Source organism: Astatotilapia calliptera, chromosome 4 (assembly GCF_900246225.1).
Source record: "Astatotilapia calliptera chromosome 4, fAstCal1.2, whole genome shotgun sequence".
Taxonomy (NCBI): domain Eukaryota; kingdom Metazoa; phylum Chordata; class Actinopteri; order Cichliformes; family Cichlidae; genus Astatotilapia; species Astatotilapia calliptera.
Genome location: NC_039305.1, coordinates 29,865,200 through 29,882,691, shown reverse-complemented (window position 1 = coordinate 29,882,691; position 17,492 = coordinate 29,865,200). Strand labels below are relative to the sequence as shown.

At 43.1% G+C, this 17,492-nt stretch overlaps 1 protein-coding gene across 5 annotated transcripts in view; it reads right to left on the bottom strand.

The window, feature by feature from the left end:
• Positions 1–222: 222 nt before the first annotated feature.
• The window catches only part of hdac5 (histone deacetylase 5), a 61,816-nt gene continuing 44,546 nt past the window's right edge, over positions 223–17,492 (bottom strand). For all 5 annotated transcript variants that reach the window (XM_026165971.1, XM_026165970.1, XM_026165972.1 and 2 more), the window contains 20 exons: positions 15,502–15,618; positions 14,249–14,360; positions 14,015–14,125; positions 13,727–13,920; positions 13,503–13,621; positions 11,933–12,128; positions 8,977–9,088; positions 7,616–7,749; positions 7,314–7,434; positions 6,703–6,752; positions 6,519–6,626; positions 6,376–6,431; positions 6,200–6,287; positions 4,107–4,226; positions 3,598–3,695; positions 3,320–3,438; positions 2,986–3,119; positions 2,451–2,532; positions 2,178–2,358; positions 223–2,008 (listed from right to left, as the gene is read on the bottom strand). In XM_026165971.1, coding sequence (XP_026021756.1) covers positions 1,969–2,008; positions 2,178–2,358; positions 2,451–2,532; positions 2,986–3,119; positions 3,320–3,438; positions 3,598–3,695; positions 4,107–4,226; positions 6,200–6,287; positions 6,376–6,431; positions 6,519–6,626; positions 6,703–6,752; positions 7,314–7,434; positions 7,616–7,749; positions 8,977–9,088; positions 11,933–12,128; positions 13,503–13,621; positions 13,727–13,920; positions 14,015–14,125; positions 14,249–14,360; positions 15,502–15,618 — 2,292 coding nt within the window. In that variant the 3' untranslated portion in view covers positions 223–1,968. The remainder of the gene's footprint in view (positions 2,009–2,177; positions 2,359–2,450; positions 2,533–2,985; positions 3,120–3,319; positions 3,439–3,597; positions 3,696–4,106; positions 4,227–6,199; positions 6,288–6,375; positions 6,432–6,518; positions 6,627–6,702; positions 6,753–7,313; positions 7,435–7,615; positions 7,750–8,976; positions 9,089–11,932; positions 12,129–13,502; positions 13,622–13,726; positions 13,921–14,014; positions 14,126–14,248; positions 14,361–15,501; positions 15,619–17,492) is intronic.

The window sequence follows — 17,492 nt, the reverse complement described above, 5'->3', positions numbered from 1 at the left end:
CTGTCATCCATCCAGCGAGGCTGTTTTCAACACTCCTGCTGTACCTCATTTCACGATCCATCAAGTGACCATCATTGCTTCACTGCTTCCTGGATCAGAGCTGATACAAACCTAACGTATGAGAATTACAGGGCTCATGATTTGGTACCATCGTGTGATATGTAGAATGAATACCACAGTCTCTGGAGGAGCTAGCGTCATTTGGACTACAAAAACACATAATCACTGGACCAGCCTATTTTACTCAGCCATGACTTTTGACCTTAATATCACCTTTCTGTAGTTGCTGCTGTTTGCCTGCGGAGGGCAGCGCTAGTCCTGCTAGAAGAACTAGAGCTTGCTGACCACCCCCCCTCCAACACAACAATATTCAGCCATCCTGAGCATCTATAAACAAACAAACAAACAGGTCGTGGTCTGATCGCATCAGACCATGTGCTTACTTCCTGTCTAACAGCCAAACCTTTTCAAACTTCAAATCTTCAAATAGAATATATTCAGAAATCCAATCTGATTGGATAAAACACTGTTTACATATATATATTTATATAGAATATTGTTTTTGCTTTTTTATACAAAAAGAGAAAGTCTTTTGTGGTTTTATACATATGTGTATGTACAGATATAGAAAAGTGACCACACCAAACCTGCTGTGATGTAACCATGGCCAACAGGACAGGAGACGCTATTTACACCAAACAGGAAATATTACAATTATTTTTTTTAAAAAAGAGAGAGAGAGAGAGAGAAAGATAACGTGGGACGTGGTGGTCACTGCGGTGTTTCAAAAGTACAATCCCACAGTCCCCTCCTTCAAAGAAGAAGGGGCAGGGTTTAGGTCACATGACTAGATCAACACAAATGATAAAGACAGAGCGAGGGAGAGAGAGGACTGATGGGTGTTGCAGTTTCATTAGTTACATGAATCCTGCTAAAGCTGATCTGATCCTGAGACGCTTCCACCAGATTCCACAAAAGTCTGATTGAATATTATTTTAATCTTATTACTAATATTCAACTGAGATTTTTACTGGAGAGTTCTAGTGTGTGAGGATGGCTTTAGAGGGGTTTCTTCCCTCAAAAATGTGAAAAAAAGCAAAACTCAGTCTTTTGGAATATAGCCAGATATTAAAAAATAGTCAAGAAGCAGAATATGTATTTACATGAGCTCATGAGTCTCTCTCTCCATCTCTCTACAGGCTGCTAAATAGTGAGACTGGGACAAACTAAGGCATCCAGATGAAGAAACAAGGACTCAGAAATGAAGTGACCAACTGGATCAACAACAGCGTGTGTGTGTGTGTGTGTTTGCGTGTGTGTTTAAAAGTGTGCTTCTTCAGTCCTGATCAGCTGGTTGCTGTACTGAGGTGCTGCGGTGGTGGTTTGTGTTTTCTGGACTTAGTTTTAGTTTTTGTGGACAGAAAAAAAGGCACCTAGTTCCTCCTCCTCCCCTGCGAATATTAAAACCAGTTATTTCCTCCAACGGGCAACCCTGCGCTCGACACACGCAAGAGGACCAGTCGTCCGCTTGGTGTGCGGCATTTAAGATTCAAGTTTTTCCACAGTCATCGTCCCTCAGTGGAAACAAAGGAGCAGGGATGGAATAAAAAGGTCACGAGAATGATTGGAGGGTGGAAGAGAACATTTCAGTGGTGCTGTGTACAGGTGGTCAAATATTCAAGGGCTCCCTCTCTGCTGAGACCCACGGAGGTGCTAACAAGTCGTCTGCTCCTCCTTGCATGGACGAAACAGTAGAGAAAAGAAGTGCATCCATGTTTTCGCATGACACGGTTTCTCCTCCGTTAAGTTCTCCTTTGCCAGTTGGAGTCCTCCACAACAGCACGACTGCGCTCTGTGTGTGTGTGTTGTGTTTACCAATGCACACTCCATGGAGGAAGAGGAAGAGAAAGAGAGGTGCTAGAAGGAGATGTAAGTGGAAGTTTGGTGGGCTTCTTGTTTAAGCTCCTCCTACGAAAAGGGCTCCTCTTCCATTGGTTCCTCTGTGGACCTGAGAGAAGGTCAAAGCAAAACAACATAAATGAATAAATACAAGCCTGAGAATTTGTTTGAAAACATGATTCGTTTCATTTCATTGTGAATTACAACACTAATGTTCTTGGATGACATGCGTGCTCTCCTGGCCCTGTAGCATAAAGCTTTCACTGTGCACTGCTGACCTGCTGGTTTCTGTGCTATCAGGAACAGAGCCTGGCTGCTCAACATCAACGCTCAGAGACGCCATGGCGCTGACCGTTTCCGCCTCATCCTTCTCTGACTGGCCTTGAGCCCCCAAGGGGCCGTCGAGTAGTGAGTGTCCACTGGTCTGAGACAAACTCTGGAGACAGGACCAGTGTTTACCTGCAGGGACACAGTGAGAGAAAGAAATACAATCAGGAAGTTGAGAAGATACGATCTCATGGGTTTCTGGCAGTTTAGCGAGCGTTTCTTACTCTGGATCTCTATTACTCTCTCCAGGGAGGCGTAGGCTTTTGGACAGGGCTGCTCCTGAGGCCACTGAAACACAGAGTCGCACTGACGGAGACAGAGAGAAGGGAAAACCAAAAAATAAGTGCTCAACACTTCAAGAAAGTCTGCTGACCAGTGAGGAGTGATGTTCTCATCACTGAATCACAGAACAGGCTAGCTAACATGCTTTATCTCTTTATTAGTTTATGAGTTAGTGGATACTCTGGCTTCCTCCCACAGTCCAAAGACATGCACTACATGGTGTGAATGTGGTTGTGTGTGTATCACAGTGTAATCGGCTTCATAGCTTTTGTCCCAGTAAGAAAGCTACGAAGCAGAATTTACATCATTTGAGTGAATTTATTTGGACAAAGCAGTAATTGCAGTTTGCGCTCAGTCACCTCAAACCATCACAAAACCTTGTAAACACTGGTGTTGTTGTTCCATACTGTTGTGGCTAACACCTCCACGTGGTAAAAGTCTAAGGTTAAGACATAAATATTAGACTCTGACTCTCACCGGGTCTCCCAGAAGCGCAGAGACGCAGGCCTCCGATGCGTCACAGATAGCGGTGAGGTCATGACCGCCCTCCAGCGCCATAACAACCCGCCCACCCGCCAGACCCATGAGCAGCTGCGTTAGCTGACCAAAACCTGCCAACACACAACCGTCACACGTGAGAAACACTGCATGTGAACCATAGTCACATAGACTCCTCAGAAGACGGCTCTGTACAGAGACAGCATGTTTCTATTCGTTTGTTGTCTTACTGTTGAAAAACAGTTGTGGTCAAAAAAGAAAAAAGAAGTTGAGCAAAAACCCCAAATTAAAACAAACTAAAGGCTGTACTCACATTTGGCAGAGACATTGTAGCCTCCCAGAGGAGACTGATGACCCTCCACTGCATCGAAGCCTGCTGACACCAGGACCACATCTGGACTGAACTGTTGAGCGATGGGCATCACCACAGTCCTACACACACACACACACACACACACACACACACACACACACACACACACACAACAACAACAGAATTTGATTCCACTTATGTTGCAAACCTGAATTAACACCATTCAAATGCATACAAACATCACGAAACGATGAAATCTCCACGTTGAAAAGTTTTACCTGAAAGCAGTGAGGTACTCCACATCACCCATTGGGGGATCTACTCCCCCGGTCCACGCTATGTTCACATTAAAACCAACACCTGCACCTGATCCCACCTGCAGACAGCAGGACAAACAGGGACAGAGCAACAATCATCATCACGTGTCTTTAGCCATTCTGTTTGTAAACTCTGCTGTCTTTGCATTTCTGTCAGTTTCACTTTGTGTCTTTGAGCCTCCAGCTGTCTGCCTGCCTGTTCACCATCAGTTAATCTCTCTCTGTATTCTTGTTGCTTTCTCAGTCATTGGCCTCCTGCATCCTGCAATCAGGTCTTTTCTCTCCTGTGACCATATTTGCCATTTAAACTCAAATAGCCACCGCTTCGCGTTGATTTGCCTCTTGTTCGTTCCTGTGCACTACATTATGCAAGTGGAGATCTTTTTGGCCAGTTTGGTCAGCCAAGGTTGAAACTTTTGGTTTGTCGAATCCTCACACCCACAGAATGACCGGTGGGATTGTGTGATTACCTCCTCTGGAGCGCCGCTGCCAGGAAAGAAGTTTCCGTCGTCGTAGCGATGGAGGGAAATGTAGAGGACGTTGGGGTCACTATAGAAGGCCTGCTGAGTGCCGTTGCCATGGTGAATGTCCTGCAGTGACATATCACAGCAGCGTCAGAGAGAAGGTTAGAGGGAACGTATGGTACAGACGCAGTGGACACACAGGGACGGGTTAGCCTTTCACTCAGATTCATTTCCCTTTTAGTTTAACTTTTTAAAACCTTTTAAAAAAATGTTTTCCCAAAACTCTCAGGGATCGTCAAGATGCTGTTCTGGTAAATGTGAGACATGGCTTTGTTTTCCTTTTGCTCTAACTGTTTTTCACTGGAGTCTTAAAGCGTTAGAAACGGTTTTATAACCATTTCCAGACAGATAGATGGAGAATACTTCAGCAGCTTTCTGAGAGTTAAAGCGGGATAAATAGAAATGACTGTGTGATAACATTGTGTGAGTGAAAGGACCGATGTAGAGGGTGTACTGACGCTATAACTGATGTCTTGATTCGGCAGGTCTGCTAGGAATCAGGTCTGGGTGTGGCTAGCAAAACTGAACTGTGATATCCTAATAAAATGTGGTGAATCACAAATAATTCATAATTTAACAAAGATACAATGAGTCCACTAGGTTACATACACAAAAGGTAGGTTTGGATAGCTTTTCTTTATCCTTTAACACATGAAATCATTATTCAAATAGTGCATTTTGTATTTACTCAAATTATCTTTGTCCAATCACGTCACTTCACCTGCAATAATGAACAGTCACATTTAACCCTGATCTTACCCCAGTAAGCCTAAATCCTGCTTCCAGCTGCATCATTAATACATTCATCTTTCAGTTCATTGATAGATGAATGTATTAACATGAATCTGTTTCACCCAAACTGAAGAAGCATTCATCTGTTCAGGGGGGGAAGTTTGGAGTAAAAATGAAGTTATTATTACACTTTCTATTAAATATGAAATGCCTAAAAAATGTATGCAAATATAATGTTTTCTATAGTCATAGAGAAACTGTGTGTTCCTGTCTAGCTATCTTTGTGAGGACCGAAATCTGCATTCTACTATACTTGTGAAAACCAACAGTCACTTGTGAGGACACACACACACTGGTCCTCACACGTTTGAAGCCTTTTTGAGGCTCGAAATGTGGTTTTAGTGTCAGGGTTACAATTAGGTTATGGTTAGGTATTAGGGTTAGGCATTCATTTTTAATGGTTAGGGCATAGGTGTCAAACTCTGGCCCGCAGCCTAATTACATTTGGCCCGCGAAACCATACAAAATTACTATCAGAGCTGGCCTGCCAGTATTATACAGTGCATGTACTGCTAATACTACAATTCCCAGAATGCTCTGTTGGTGTTTCGGCGCGTCAGTCATGACAGGACCCATTAGCACCCTCTCCTCTGTTGACCATAGCCATAGCAACCATGCAAATACTGCCATGCTATCTATTCCAAAATGGCAAAAAGAAAGGCAGAAAACAGGAGCTTTCTGGACAGGTGGGAGAATATGATGAAAATCTGATAAATGATAAAATGATCAAATTTAATTCAGAAGGCTGCAAATACATTTTTATTTAAGAAATGAATTCCACTGATGTGTTATTTAATTGGAATTTTGATTTTGCATGTGTGCAATTTTAAGTTATACATACGTTTATATAGTTATATATATTGTTCAGTATTAAGTTTGCTTGTTCCATATTCAGATTTTCAGCAAAACTTGTTTGAGTCCATAAGAAAAGATTCCTTGCTATATTTGGAGGAAGATTTTTTTCAATGAATATTAATGTTAGCCCGCGACTTTGATCCAGTTTTGAATTTTGGCCCACTGTGTATTTGATTTTGACACCCCTGGGTTAGGGTAAGGGGCTAGGGAAACCATTATGTCAATGAAGGTCCTCACTAAGATAACTGAACGGGCTTAAGGCATTTTTGAGATGTGATTTTAGTGTCAGGGTTACAGTTAGGTTTAGGTTTAGGCTGACAGCATTATGTCAATTAGATGTCCCCACAAAAATATGAAAACATGACTGTGTGTGTGCGTGTCTGCCCTCTCACCCAGTCCACAATGAGGATCTTGCCCACTCCAAGTTTCTGCTGCAGCAGCTTGGCAGTAATGGCGACTGAATTGAAGAAACAAAAGCCCCTGTGCAAACACATTAAAAAAACATATTAGTCAAGCTGGAGATGTAGTGAGAGAAATGTAGTCAGAATTCTGTGACAGGTGTACTGACATAGCCGTGGACTCCTCAGCATGGTGCCCTGGAGGACGAACAACTGCGAAGCCATTCTAGAGAAACAAGCAGAGAGTGAGGGGGACGCGCACGCAGCATGAGCTCACACTCATGGTTTGTGGTTGCCTCGGTGAAAGCCTTACTTTTAACTCCCCTGCAGCCACTCTGAAGGCCAGCTCGATGACCGAGCCCACCGCCATGCGCACTGCAGCCGATGAGTGCATCTCATTCCACACTGTGTCGCTGTCCACCTGCAGGGGGCAGCACACAGTTCAGACCAGGGCTAACACTAACACAGGCAGACCAGCTAGAAAGAGAGAATCTCACCCCTATTCCTCCACAGGGAAGAACAGCGTACATCTTCTGGCTAATCGGACCTGGAACGAAAATCAGCCAGAGTTGAGGTTACGGCACAGGAAGTGCTCGATACATTTATCACAAGTGGAAATAATAATAACAGGCAAACAGTAAAGTGGGTACGACACCCACACAGGCAACAGCCAAACACAGGATGGAAGGACCATAACTGGGTTGTCAGAACACACACTCAGTCATCACGACATCTCAATGTTATCAACCTTTATGTAATTACAAATGATGTTTCCTGGGTAAAGTATTCAGTTACAGTGGACACACTGCTGGGTCCTGAGCTTATTTACAGTAAGGATGCTGTGACATTCCTGTCTTATTTTCCTCTGTGGAGTTACTGTGAGGATAATTGATCTGGGTGTCTGATTGATGTATTGCTTTATTTCTAAAAATTAAACAGGAACATTTAAAGAAGCGATAAAACTCATGCTAACTCGTACAGCAAAAGTTAAGCCAGGGCTGCATTTTTCTCTATAATTTACTCTGTAATTTATAATTTACAGATTTACTGTAGTCAAGCTTCAGTGTATAGAAAGTGTAGACAGACAGTCAGACAGACAGACGGGTACCGAGCAGCTTCTTGTGGTCCAGTTTGTGCCGATTGAGCGGACTGGTTCCATACAGCAGGGTGTGGAACTCTGAATGGACGGACTGGATCTCATCCAGAGATGCTTTACGCCCACGAATCCTCTGCTCACACACAGACAGAGAGTAATGTTTGCATACAACAAAATCAACTTTGCAAGAAATGACAGATGTGCTGTACTTGCTTTTACACAGTGTATAAATCAATAAACTGAATTGAACAAATCATTGCAGGCTCTGCTGTCAGTGTGAAGGCCTTATCTGAAACTTAAGAATGTGTGTGTACCTCACAGCGGCCCAGCAGGCCTGTCTCCTGCAGTCTGGACCAGATGCTCTGAACTCTCCCAGCATGCTCTGGGTGGATGTGAGCGTTCCCACACACACACTGATGTTTCAGCATCAGACTGTCATATACGAGCCCTGGAGAGGGAGAGGAAAAAGATACACACAGATATTGCAATGAAATAAAAGCCTGTAGTTCAGTGGTATGGACACCGGGTCAACAGCAGCTGTAGTACCCAATGATCACCACAAGATGTCAGGAGCAACTACCAATTACATGTATTTGTGTGCAGCTGCATAAAGTCTGTTTTTATATTCGTAAACTGGAATTTAACACTGGTTGGTCTGTTACGGAGTGGAAAACAAAAGATCCACTTTAAGCATGAAATGAGTCACAGCAGCACAATAAGAACACAATCTATGAAGATTTAAGATTTCAAAATTTACAGCCACACGTTTACTCTGAAATAACTGTCAAAGAGAGACGGGTCACCTTAATCACCAGCTTTCATTATCAGGATTAACATGAGCATGCTCTCTGGAGCCTCTGTTTTCAAGCTTGCATTTTTACAAGGCCACATCTGTCAGATCTGCCCTCGTTTCATCCTGGTCAGACCCCATCTCAGGCTAAGCTCATGTTAAAGTGAACCCTTTTCTACATAAAAGAACTGGACTAGGAAAACAACAGCACAAAACTCATGGTTTGAGTCTTTATTTGGTACCAAAGACTTAAAAGCTAATTTAATACCAGAATAAATCTGTTTAATAACAGACGCAGTGTGAGATGAATAAGGATTACTTATGAACTATGATTCAAATCCAAGAATTCAAACTTGGAGCAGAACAGGTCATTACTGTGACGCTCCCTCTCTCTGGCTTTGAAAATGCCAAGAACGCAGCTTACGGTCTGAATAAACTTTATAAGTGTGCCAGCTGCACAGTGTGAGCTGAAGTAAATCTAGGTGAGGCGATTAAAACGTGAAGTGCTCAGACTCCTCTGTGTAACAGTTTAGTTTACAGTACTCATGCAAGGAAGTCTCATATGGAGCTGTTGTCCTGTGGATTCAGAGCATACAGTAAAGAACACCCTGACCTGACCTGCACGTTCTCGTCCCAGCACATCAATGCAACATCAAAACAGGAAGAGCTCTTACTGGAAAATAATCAAATATAAAACAAGGTACGAGTGATGGGCTCATGCGCTGTTCATCTGAACCGTCAACCGAGAGAGTCAGCTCCCTGTTGCTAGGCAACAAGTATGGAGGCCTCCAGTAGGCAGACTTGACACCATCACATTGTTAACCAATGGGAAACCAGATGTGCGCACGCACAACCACATAAGAAGCGCAAAGACAGAAAACTGACCGGTAGTGAAGAGGTGTTTGATGGGATTAACGGCAGCTGCAGGAGAGGACTGCGCTCTACCCAGGGGTCTGTGGGGCAACGAGGACTGGAACACACCCAGCTGCTGCAAGGCCTGATGGGACAGGGATGGAGGGAGAGAAGAGATAGAAAGTAATGATTCGCTGCAGGAGGATGAATCAGAGATCAGCTCATTCACTGCAGCGATGGAGGATGTGTGTGTTTAAGAGGAGAGCACACTTAAAACCAGTCCTGTCTCTCTGTCTCTGCACACACACACACACACACACACACACTGAAATCACTATTCAAAATATTGTATCATTCACAAAAATTGTGTTCCGTTTTCATGACATTTGGACTGACTGTCCTGAAATCTAACTGATCACCACCCCCTCATGGTATGTGTGTGAGATTTCAGGTTTGTGTAACCACTCCCCTCACACACACACACACACACACACACACACACACACTCTGTGGTGTCTATATATAGGGAGTGTTGCTGTGCTCCCTGCTGCGATCTGGGTGACTCATCACGCGTGGGTGGACACTAAAAGACACACACTCGAAGATATACAGACATACAGGACACACATACACACACAGCGGTGAGTCCAGTGGTTGAGTCATCAGCTGGTGATGTCACTGCGGCATCAACAAGTGTGTGTGTGTGTGTGTGTGTGTCTGTGCATCATTATCTTGAGGCTGGGTCAGCTTTAAAGGCTTTTGTCTTTCCTCCACTGTTCAACAACGTGCCCCAAACATCCAACCTGATACTTGCAGTACTGAGCAACAACAGGTCCTGCAGCAGAGGACGTGAACCCCTGCAGAGCCCTGATCTCATCATGCAGTCTCCCAGGAAGCATCCTCCCTCTGATTTTGCATATTACTGTATACGCTGCATAAAAGCAGTGAAGTTGTTCATATTCAAATGCCATCTTGTTTTGTTTTGGTTAAGCATCTGATTTCTTCTTCTTCTGATGACTCATCAAGTACCGGTGCAAAAATAAATAAATAAAGCTGTTTCTCCACAATCACAGCATCCACTTTAACCCTCCTCTCAGTAAGTACCACCCACAGTGAACACGGGTCAGAGGTGTCATGGGGCTGGAGAGAGAAAGATGACTGAAAAACACAGTGAAATGTGCAGGTTAAATGCACTTAAACTCAATGACCGCTAGCACGCACGTCACACACGGACCTTTACGGTCGGGTCCAGAAGTATTTAGACAGCAGCACAATTTTCCTACAGAAATGTTGCCTCCGTACTAAATCAATGAAATGAAGCAATCAAGATGCGATTGAAGTGGAAACTTCAGCTTTAATTCAAGAGGCTGACCACAAATCTTGCATTAAGCATTTAGGAATTACAGCTATTTTTATACACACTCCCTCCACAGTAACAAGAGCAGTGTACCATAACTGAGTATATCAGAAACCTTTAAACATTCGGAAGCCAAACCAAAAACTGAGAGTTCTCCTTCTGTGGCTTCAGTGTTGTGTGCTCAGGTAAGCTGGTAACCACTGAAGACCTCTCCATGTTTTGCTTTAAGAGGTGCTTCTGTTGGACCATTGCAAGGCTGAACTGTGAAGCACTATCTTATCAGTTTTGCAGCATCTGATTGAAAGTACAGTTTGCACCTGCAGTCACATAATCAATAAAGAAGAGTGGTGACCTGAACTGAATGATTGTGACCATAAACTCATCGCAGAAGTGTTTACAAAAAAAACGTCGGCACTTCTTCAGAGCTGGTGAAGTCGCCCTCTGTTGGCCATTTGATAAAAGGCAGGCTTAAAGTATTTCTGTTGAGGCTTTACTTCTTAGATATGACAGGTACGTCCTTAATGCCGTCTCTACTATGTTGGAGAGGCGATCAGGTGTATGAATAATGATGCTTTCTTGTCCCTGTTCATGCTCTTATCATGTTTCACATTTGTAAGGCTGTTCTAATCTGGCTGTTTGTGCTCGTCACTGCAGCCACTCACTTTGAGGTTAAACTCTACTTACATTCACTAACTGTAGATTTAAATGTTCTCAACTTTACTCAATGTTATGTAGGGCTTTTGTTTACCAGGGAAACAACTCAACTGTGATTATCACCTTTATCTGCCATGTGTAGTCTCCGTGGTCTTTTGGTGTTGCTCAGCTCATCCTTCTGTTTTTGGCCAATTCAACTGTTGATACCAAATGTTGGCATCAGAGTCTGATTGTGGAACGACATATTTAGAATACCAGATGGCAGACTAAATAGGAAAGAATTCATGTAGTTAGCATCACTGATCCACTTTGAGCAAAGTGATCCTTACGTTCAGTCAGAGTCCTTGAACAGTGTTGTGCTCACACAGTTAGACGTCACCACCCTGCACACTGCCAAGTGGTCTGAGCATCACATTGTATAAGTTGGCTCTTCAAGAACGCTTAGCCTCGTCTAAGACGAGAAAAATATGCGTTTGGCAAATTTTGGAAAATTCAATGTGTGTTCTTTTTCCTGAAAGCAGATAAGACACGCTATGCAATGAGCTCAGCCCAAAAGGAATACTCTGAAGTGATACGTAAATGTACTGCAGCTCAGAATTGCTATGTGTGAAAACAGTTGCGCGTGGGTGAAAAACACCTGAAGCCACCTCAGCTTTAGACTGAAGTAAGAGGCCGACCATTAGCTGGGATGAGTCAGATCACTAACGCAAAGCAACCGCTGTAACAGAGCAAACGCAGCGAGATACAAAACAACAGGAAGGCGGTCAGTGATGCATTTGTGTGACTCATCCCTCTGTGGGATGACGCTGTGGAACCAACAAGTCCTGAGTTTTAAGACAGACCGTGGGCTTTGAAGGAGCTCCTGTTGGACACCTTGTCATTATCAGATGAGCCCAAGCTCACTAACTGACCACACCCATTTACATGAACCAAGCTGATTATCAATGATGCAAAGCTGCACTGTATTCACACACAAACCTGACTGTAACTCCCTCTCTCCTCTTCGTCGCCCTCCCTCAACTGAATGATATCTTCATCCTCTTCCTCTTCTTCCAGCTCACTCTCGGTGCTCTCCCCTTTGATATGCACGCTTCCACACTCCTCCTCACCCTTCACGTGCACGCCGAGACGCTCAGATGAAGGCGTGCTATCATCAGACCCCTCCTTCTGAAGCCTGATTGGATGAGAAGACAGAACAGAGGGAAAAGGTGTGTCCAGGAGCCAGATACACGTGCTCTTTACGAAAACTAGCTTCTGGGTCAGATTTACAAAGCAGGGCAACTGATCGACAACCTGCAACTGAACAACGCACCAACGAGAGTGTAAAGCTATGCGAACAGGCACAGCCGGTTCATTTCAATAATGATGTCGGCATGATCTACCAAGAGCAGCACAAATTAGCAGGCTGGACACAAGTAGGACCTGGTGAGAGAATGAGTCATCTATTGTTGCTGAAATCTGACAAACATAACAAGCTCATGTTTTACAGTGTTTCCTTCCAGGAAAAACAGCAATTCAGAAAAATGTTTTGATTCAAGAGCAAAACCAAAGGAAACTGAACAAGATCCGTTCGGGTCTTAAGACTGAGTCCAGGGCTGTTTCATTTCCACCTTACAAACCTGAACTCTGACAGCTGACTGATGGGATGATTAGGCAGTCAAATATCTACATCAATAATAGAAGCGACACACTTTATGTTGTTATGCAAGTCATAGAAAATTCCTAAAAGCTTAATTGTGATGATGAAGAGCTCTATAGCTCTCTGCAGTTTTCACTCCCAACGTTTGTACAGAAATCTGACTATAAACCAAAAACACTGCACACTGCACACTTGACTCTCTGTAACAGATCCATGACCTGCATGTGTTTAGCACCAAAGCACTTGGGTTCACAGTTTGAGCCACCCATTATAAGCTTGTTCCGCTAACAACCATCTCAGCTATGCCAGGAACACCAGTTAAGATAATGTGTAGAAATAATGGCAGGCAACCACAAACCTAAATCGTGTTGTGAGTCACTTAAATATTTCTCAAAACTCTGAGCTCAGAAGAGGAAACTGTGATGACTACGTCAGCCAACAAGATCAGTAAAAATGTAAAAATAGGAGCAGCCACACTCTTCATTTCTACAGATATATAATAATATATACATATATATATATTTATATTTATATTGTTATTAACCAGCCTAATAACAAAGCCTAAATAATAACAAACTGAATTCATGTTTTTATACTCATATTTGAGCTAACGGAGTGGACATCTCTGAGAACAGAACATTCACTTTTTATATTCAGGAATTGTATTTGTAATTTCAATTAAAAACAAATAACAGCTTTTCAGCTTCTTTGTAAAGCAACAAATTTGAAACATCACAGATAAAAACAATATTTCTATTTAGCATTAAACAGCCTCCACATACTGCTGGAGGAACCATTACTGAACGAGGATTTTGGCATTGGCATAAACCTCACATCAGGCTGGGGCTAATAATGTGTTAAGCACTGTGTGTCACACAGAGACACACAAACACAGAAATACTGGCACACCTGTGAAGGCCCACCCCTTCATCCTCCTCCTGCATGTCATTGGTCTCTGTAAGCTCCTCCTCTGTTTCCTCTGGGTGAGTGGGTGGTGGCCTAGGTAAATCTGTCCCCTTTGACAGCATCTACACACACACAAACACACAAAGATTATGTGAGAATCTGCACATGTGCTCATCTGTGTGTGTGTGTGTGTGTGTGTGTGTGTGTGTGTGTGTAATTGTGTCTACCTTGTAATGCTTCTCCAGGAAGTGATGGTGCTGCTGTTGAACCACCAGTTGCTGCAGGGCCTGGGGGGACTGGGGCAAAGGTGCGCTCTGCGTACGAGCCAGCGGCCGGTGGCGAGGCAGCTTGTTGACGGCCCGCATGCCACCCGACACACCTCTCTCTGCCGTAACCAGCGGCGATTGGCTGTACATGGGCACTGGACAGGTCAAGGGTCACAGAAAAAGGTGATGAGTTAGGCGCTGTCGTGAATTTTTGTGTATGTGCTGTGTGCGCGATTGTGTTTGCACCACCTAGCATAGCAGTCTGTTGCCTAGCCTGCTCCAGCAGTAGTACGTGTTGCAGTAACGAGGAATGGGCTGAATGAGAGCTGGGGGGCGGAGTCTCCACATCATGTCCCACACCTGCAAAGAGATATTAAATCATAACTAAAGAATTCAATTTAAACCAACTACAGTCACGATGCACTTTTATGATTAGTGCACAATGACTCACTAAACTCTGATATGAGCAGCGGTCCAGCTCACCTGCTGGAAGGGAGGACGTGGAGAGAAACTTTCCTGTTAGAGCTCCACCCCCCCGCAGCGACTGGATGGCCTGACGCTCTGCCTCTTGCTGGGCAGACAGCTTCTGGGAGGGCTTTAGAGGGAGTATTACCATAGTTACCACACAGACACAAATTGACAGGCACCTCATATAATAGCGTGGCATTTTTTCAGCTGCTCAGCTTTTTGCTTAAATCCTCTCCTTGAACAGGAACTGTTTATTTAACACAGAACTCAGAACAACAAATCTATGAAGTGCTGGATTCCTTCTGATGGTACAGATTTCCTACAGTGGTGCAAACAGAGCTCGGAGCAAACGGAGCAACCAAAACTCATCATGAAAATGTATCCAAAGCCAAGACCAAAGAAGTCTCAACACCGTGTTTGGTTGTCTTAGCATATTTTACCTTTATAAAAATGCAGGAATAACTAGCTTTACACTGAAACACAAGAATAGGACTCTTTATTGTTTCCATGTATTCCATAAGAAGCAGCCTGTGGATATCTTTCCACTGGGTTCGTGTAGAAATGTGCAGACATAAAAATCCCACTGGAGAAAGAGCTTTTAACCAAATCATACATTTTAAGGATAGCACTCGCTTACACATGCAAGCTAGAAGTGATCTCTCACCAAAATGAACAGTCATGGAAATAAAAAGGCCTCCTTTGGTTTACTTCTGTGTGGAAAACTACACACATATAGAAAAAGAAGAGCCACTGCTTCATGGATCACTTAGTGTAAGTGAGTAAGACTGACTGCTTTGTAACAAAAGTGCACGTCAGCTAGACGAAACTCCTGGGTTTAAAAAGCAAAGCAACAAGGAGGCGACTTCTACGCTCACCACAAGGAGGCCAGTTGGAAAGAAGTGACTGATTGACACCCTCAGTAAGCCTTTTCCCAATTCATTCATACAGCTCCATTTAACAACAACAGCTGGCACAAGGTACTTTATATTGTTAAGTAAAGAACCTGCAGAGGTAAGCAACCCCAGCAATCACACCAATCCCACAACTGTCTATGACTGAGCATTTGGTGACAGTGGGAAGGAAGAACTTCCTTTTAACAGGAAGAAACCTCCACCAGAACCAAGCTCAGAAAAAACAGGATACGCAGATACTTATAGAACTACAGGTTACTGTGTAACAGTGTGTGTGGCGAGTCCATCAGTGTGGGGGTGTATAGTGTGTGTTTGTGTGTTCTTGTGTCGATGGGTACATGCAACGCAGTGACTCACCGTGATATGTGTGTTGGCAGGGAGACCCAGCGAGATATTCGGCAGGGAGGGTGAGGTGTAGAGACTCAGAGGACTCAATGTCCCATCAGCCCCCAGCGTCTGATGGAGAGACCTCAGCTGCAGAAAAACAAACACGCAAGCAGTTTTAGTGTCCTGCACAGGGAGAACTCAGTTTGTTAAATTTAGCACATACTGGGGCAAAATATAATTAACTGCTTCTTCTTCTTGTTATAGAACAAGACCATTTCCTGGAAGTTTCTTGGAAGAGCACAAAAACAGGAAACTTCCATGGCATTTGTTCCACACTCGCTCAACTTAAATAAACAGAGGAGTATTGTCAGCCTTGAAGGCCTTTAAGAATTACTCCATACAGCCTGCTTTAACATGCATTTGATACAGTTGTGCCCAGTATATTATCCATATTCAACACCACTCTTAGAAATATGCCTCTGGAATAAAATGAAAAAATGAAATCACACTGTCTTTGGCCATGCTTGTCTTTAATCTCTAACTAGAGCCCGACTGATATCTCAGTATCAGTGTTTATAATGCCCAACAAATGAAAACTCAAAAGGTAAAGAGACAGGAAACCATGTTATGAGCACTGATGTTGGATAGTTTGACCACCAGAGGGCGTTCTGCGTACCTGCTTGTAGCCAAACACAACAACCAGTTAATTCAAGTGGCAATGAGTGTAAATGAGTAATCCGAAACATGACTATTTAACTGCTTTGTCATATTATCTTCATAAAGACCTACAACGAAAACATAAAAAATGTCAGGGGAATCATTTCATGTGTCTTTAAAGTCATATACTGAAATAACCAATCAAAACCAACCAACTCTGCTGAGGCTACAACTAGGATGATCTGATACCCTCATGTTGGTGTTGTTCCCAGACCATCATGAAAATGTTGTTCCAGGTTCAACATTGCAAGTGACCAATCACATTGTTGTGACGTTATTCTTTTGCGCGCCAAGCCATTCGTGCATTTATGAAATTCCAATGTTGCAAGGACAATATCAATTCTGCTTACTGTTTATTAAAGGGTTACGGTTAGGGTCAGGGTCCGTTGATCGGCAGACAGAGGCGGTTTCACGCAGCTTAGGTACAGTTTTTTGTTTTACGCCGGTTTTTCCTGAAGTCGCAAAAGTATGACGTCACAACATTCTGATTGGTCACTTGCAATGTTGATCCTGGAACCACATTTAGTATGATGATCTGGGAACAACACCAACACGAGGATATCAGATCAACCCTACAACTACGGTTTGTCTGTTAGGTGAACTCTGGATATCATCTTAGTATAGTTCCTTTCTTATCAACAAAACAGCAAAACTTATTGCAGATATGGCACATCTGGTGGTGTACCACAGGGTTCCATTATGGGACCTATGTAATTTGCATCACACACTCTACATTCCTAAAAATAAGGGCACAGGAAAAGTGTATTATTCCACTGAAACCCTTTAACACTAATCACTGTACCTCATTCATGAGTAGTAAAGGCTACATACTTGAAATTCTTCTTGATTTTATTCTCCAGTATCGAGAATCAATACTCTGTCAAATAAAAAAAGAAATTATGTTAAATTATAATTTTACATTTAGATTTGTAGGTTTTGCTTTATTTTCTCCAAAAATAATTGTAGACATTACAGAAGTTTGATCTTGTAGGGGTGGTGCAGATGCCTCACAGCAAAACGATTCTGGGTTTTCTGTGGCCTTTTTTAAATGTCTCTTTTTATTCTGTTATACTATTGTGAAACTGTAATTAGAGGTTCAAGATTTGTTTCTGTAAGCACAAACCACAAGGGTACAAATAAAATCCCCCCTCCAGGGTGCAGGGAGTACTTTAGAGTTTCCCTCCAGTGACTAGCTCTGAACCACTAAAGGTACAGTTAGATATTTATAACTTAGTATTTTTGCAGCCCTATTTCTGCGTCAAAGTGAGCAATTTTATCTTTGACATTTGACAAACAATAAAAAT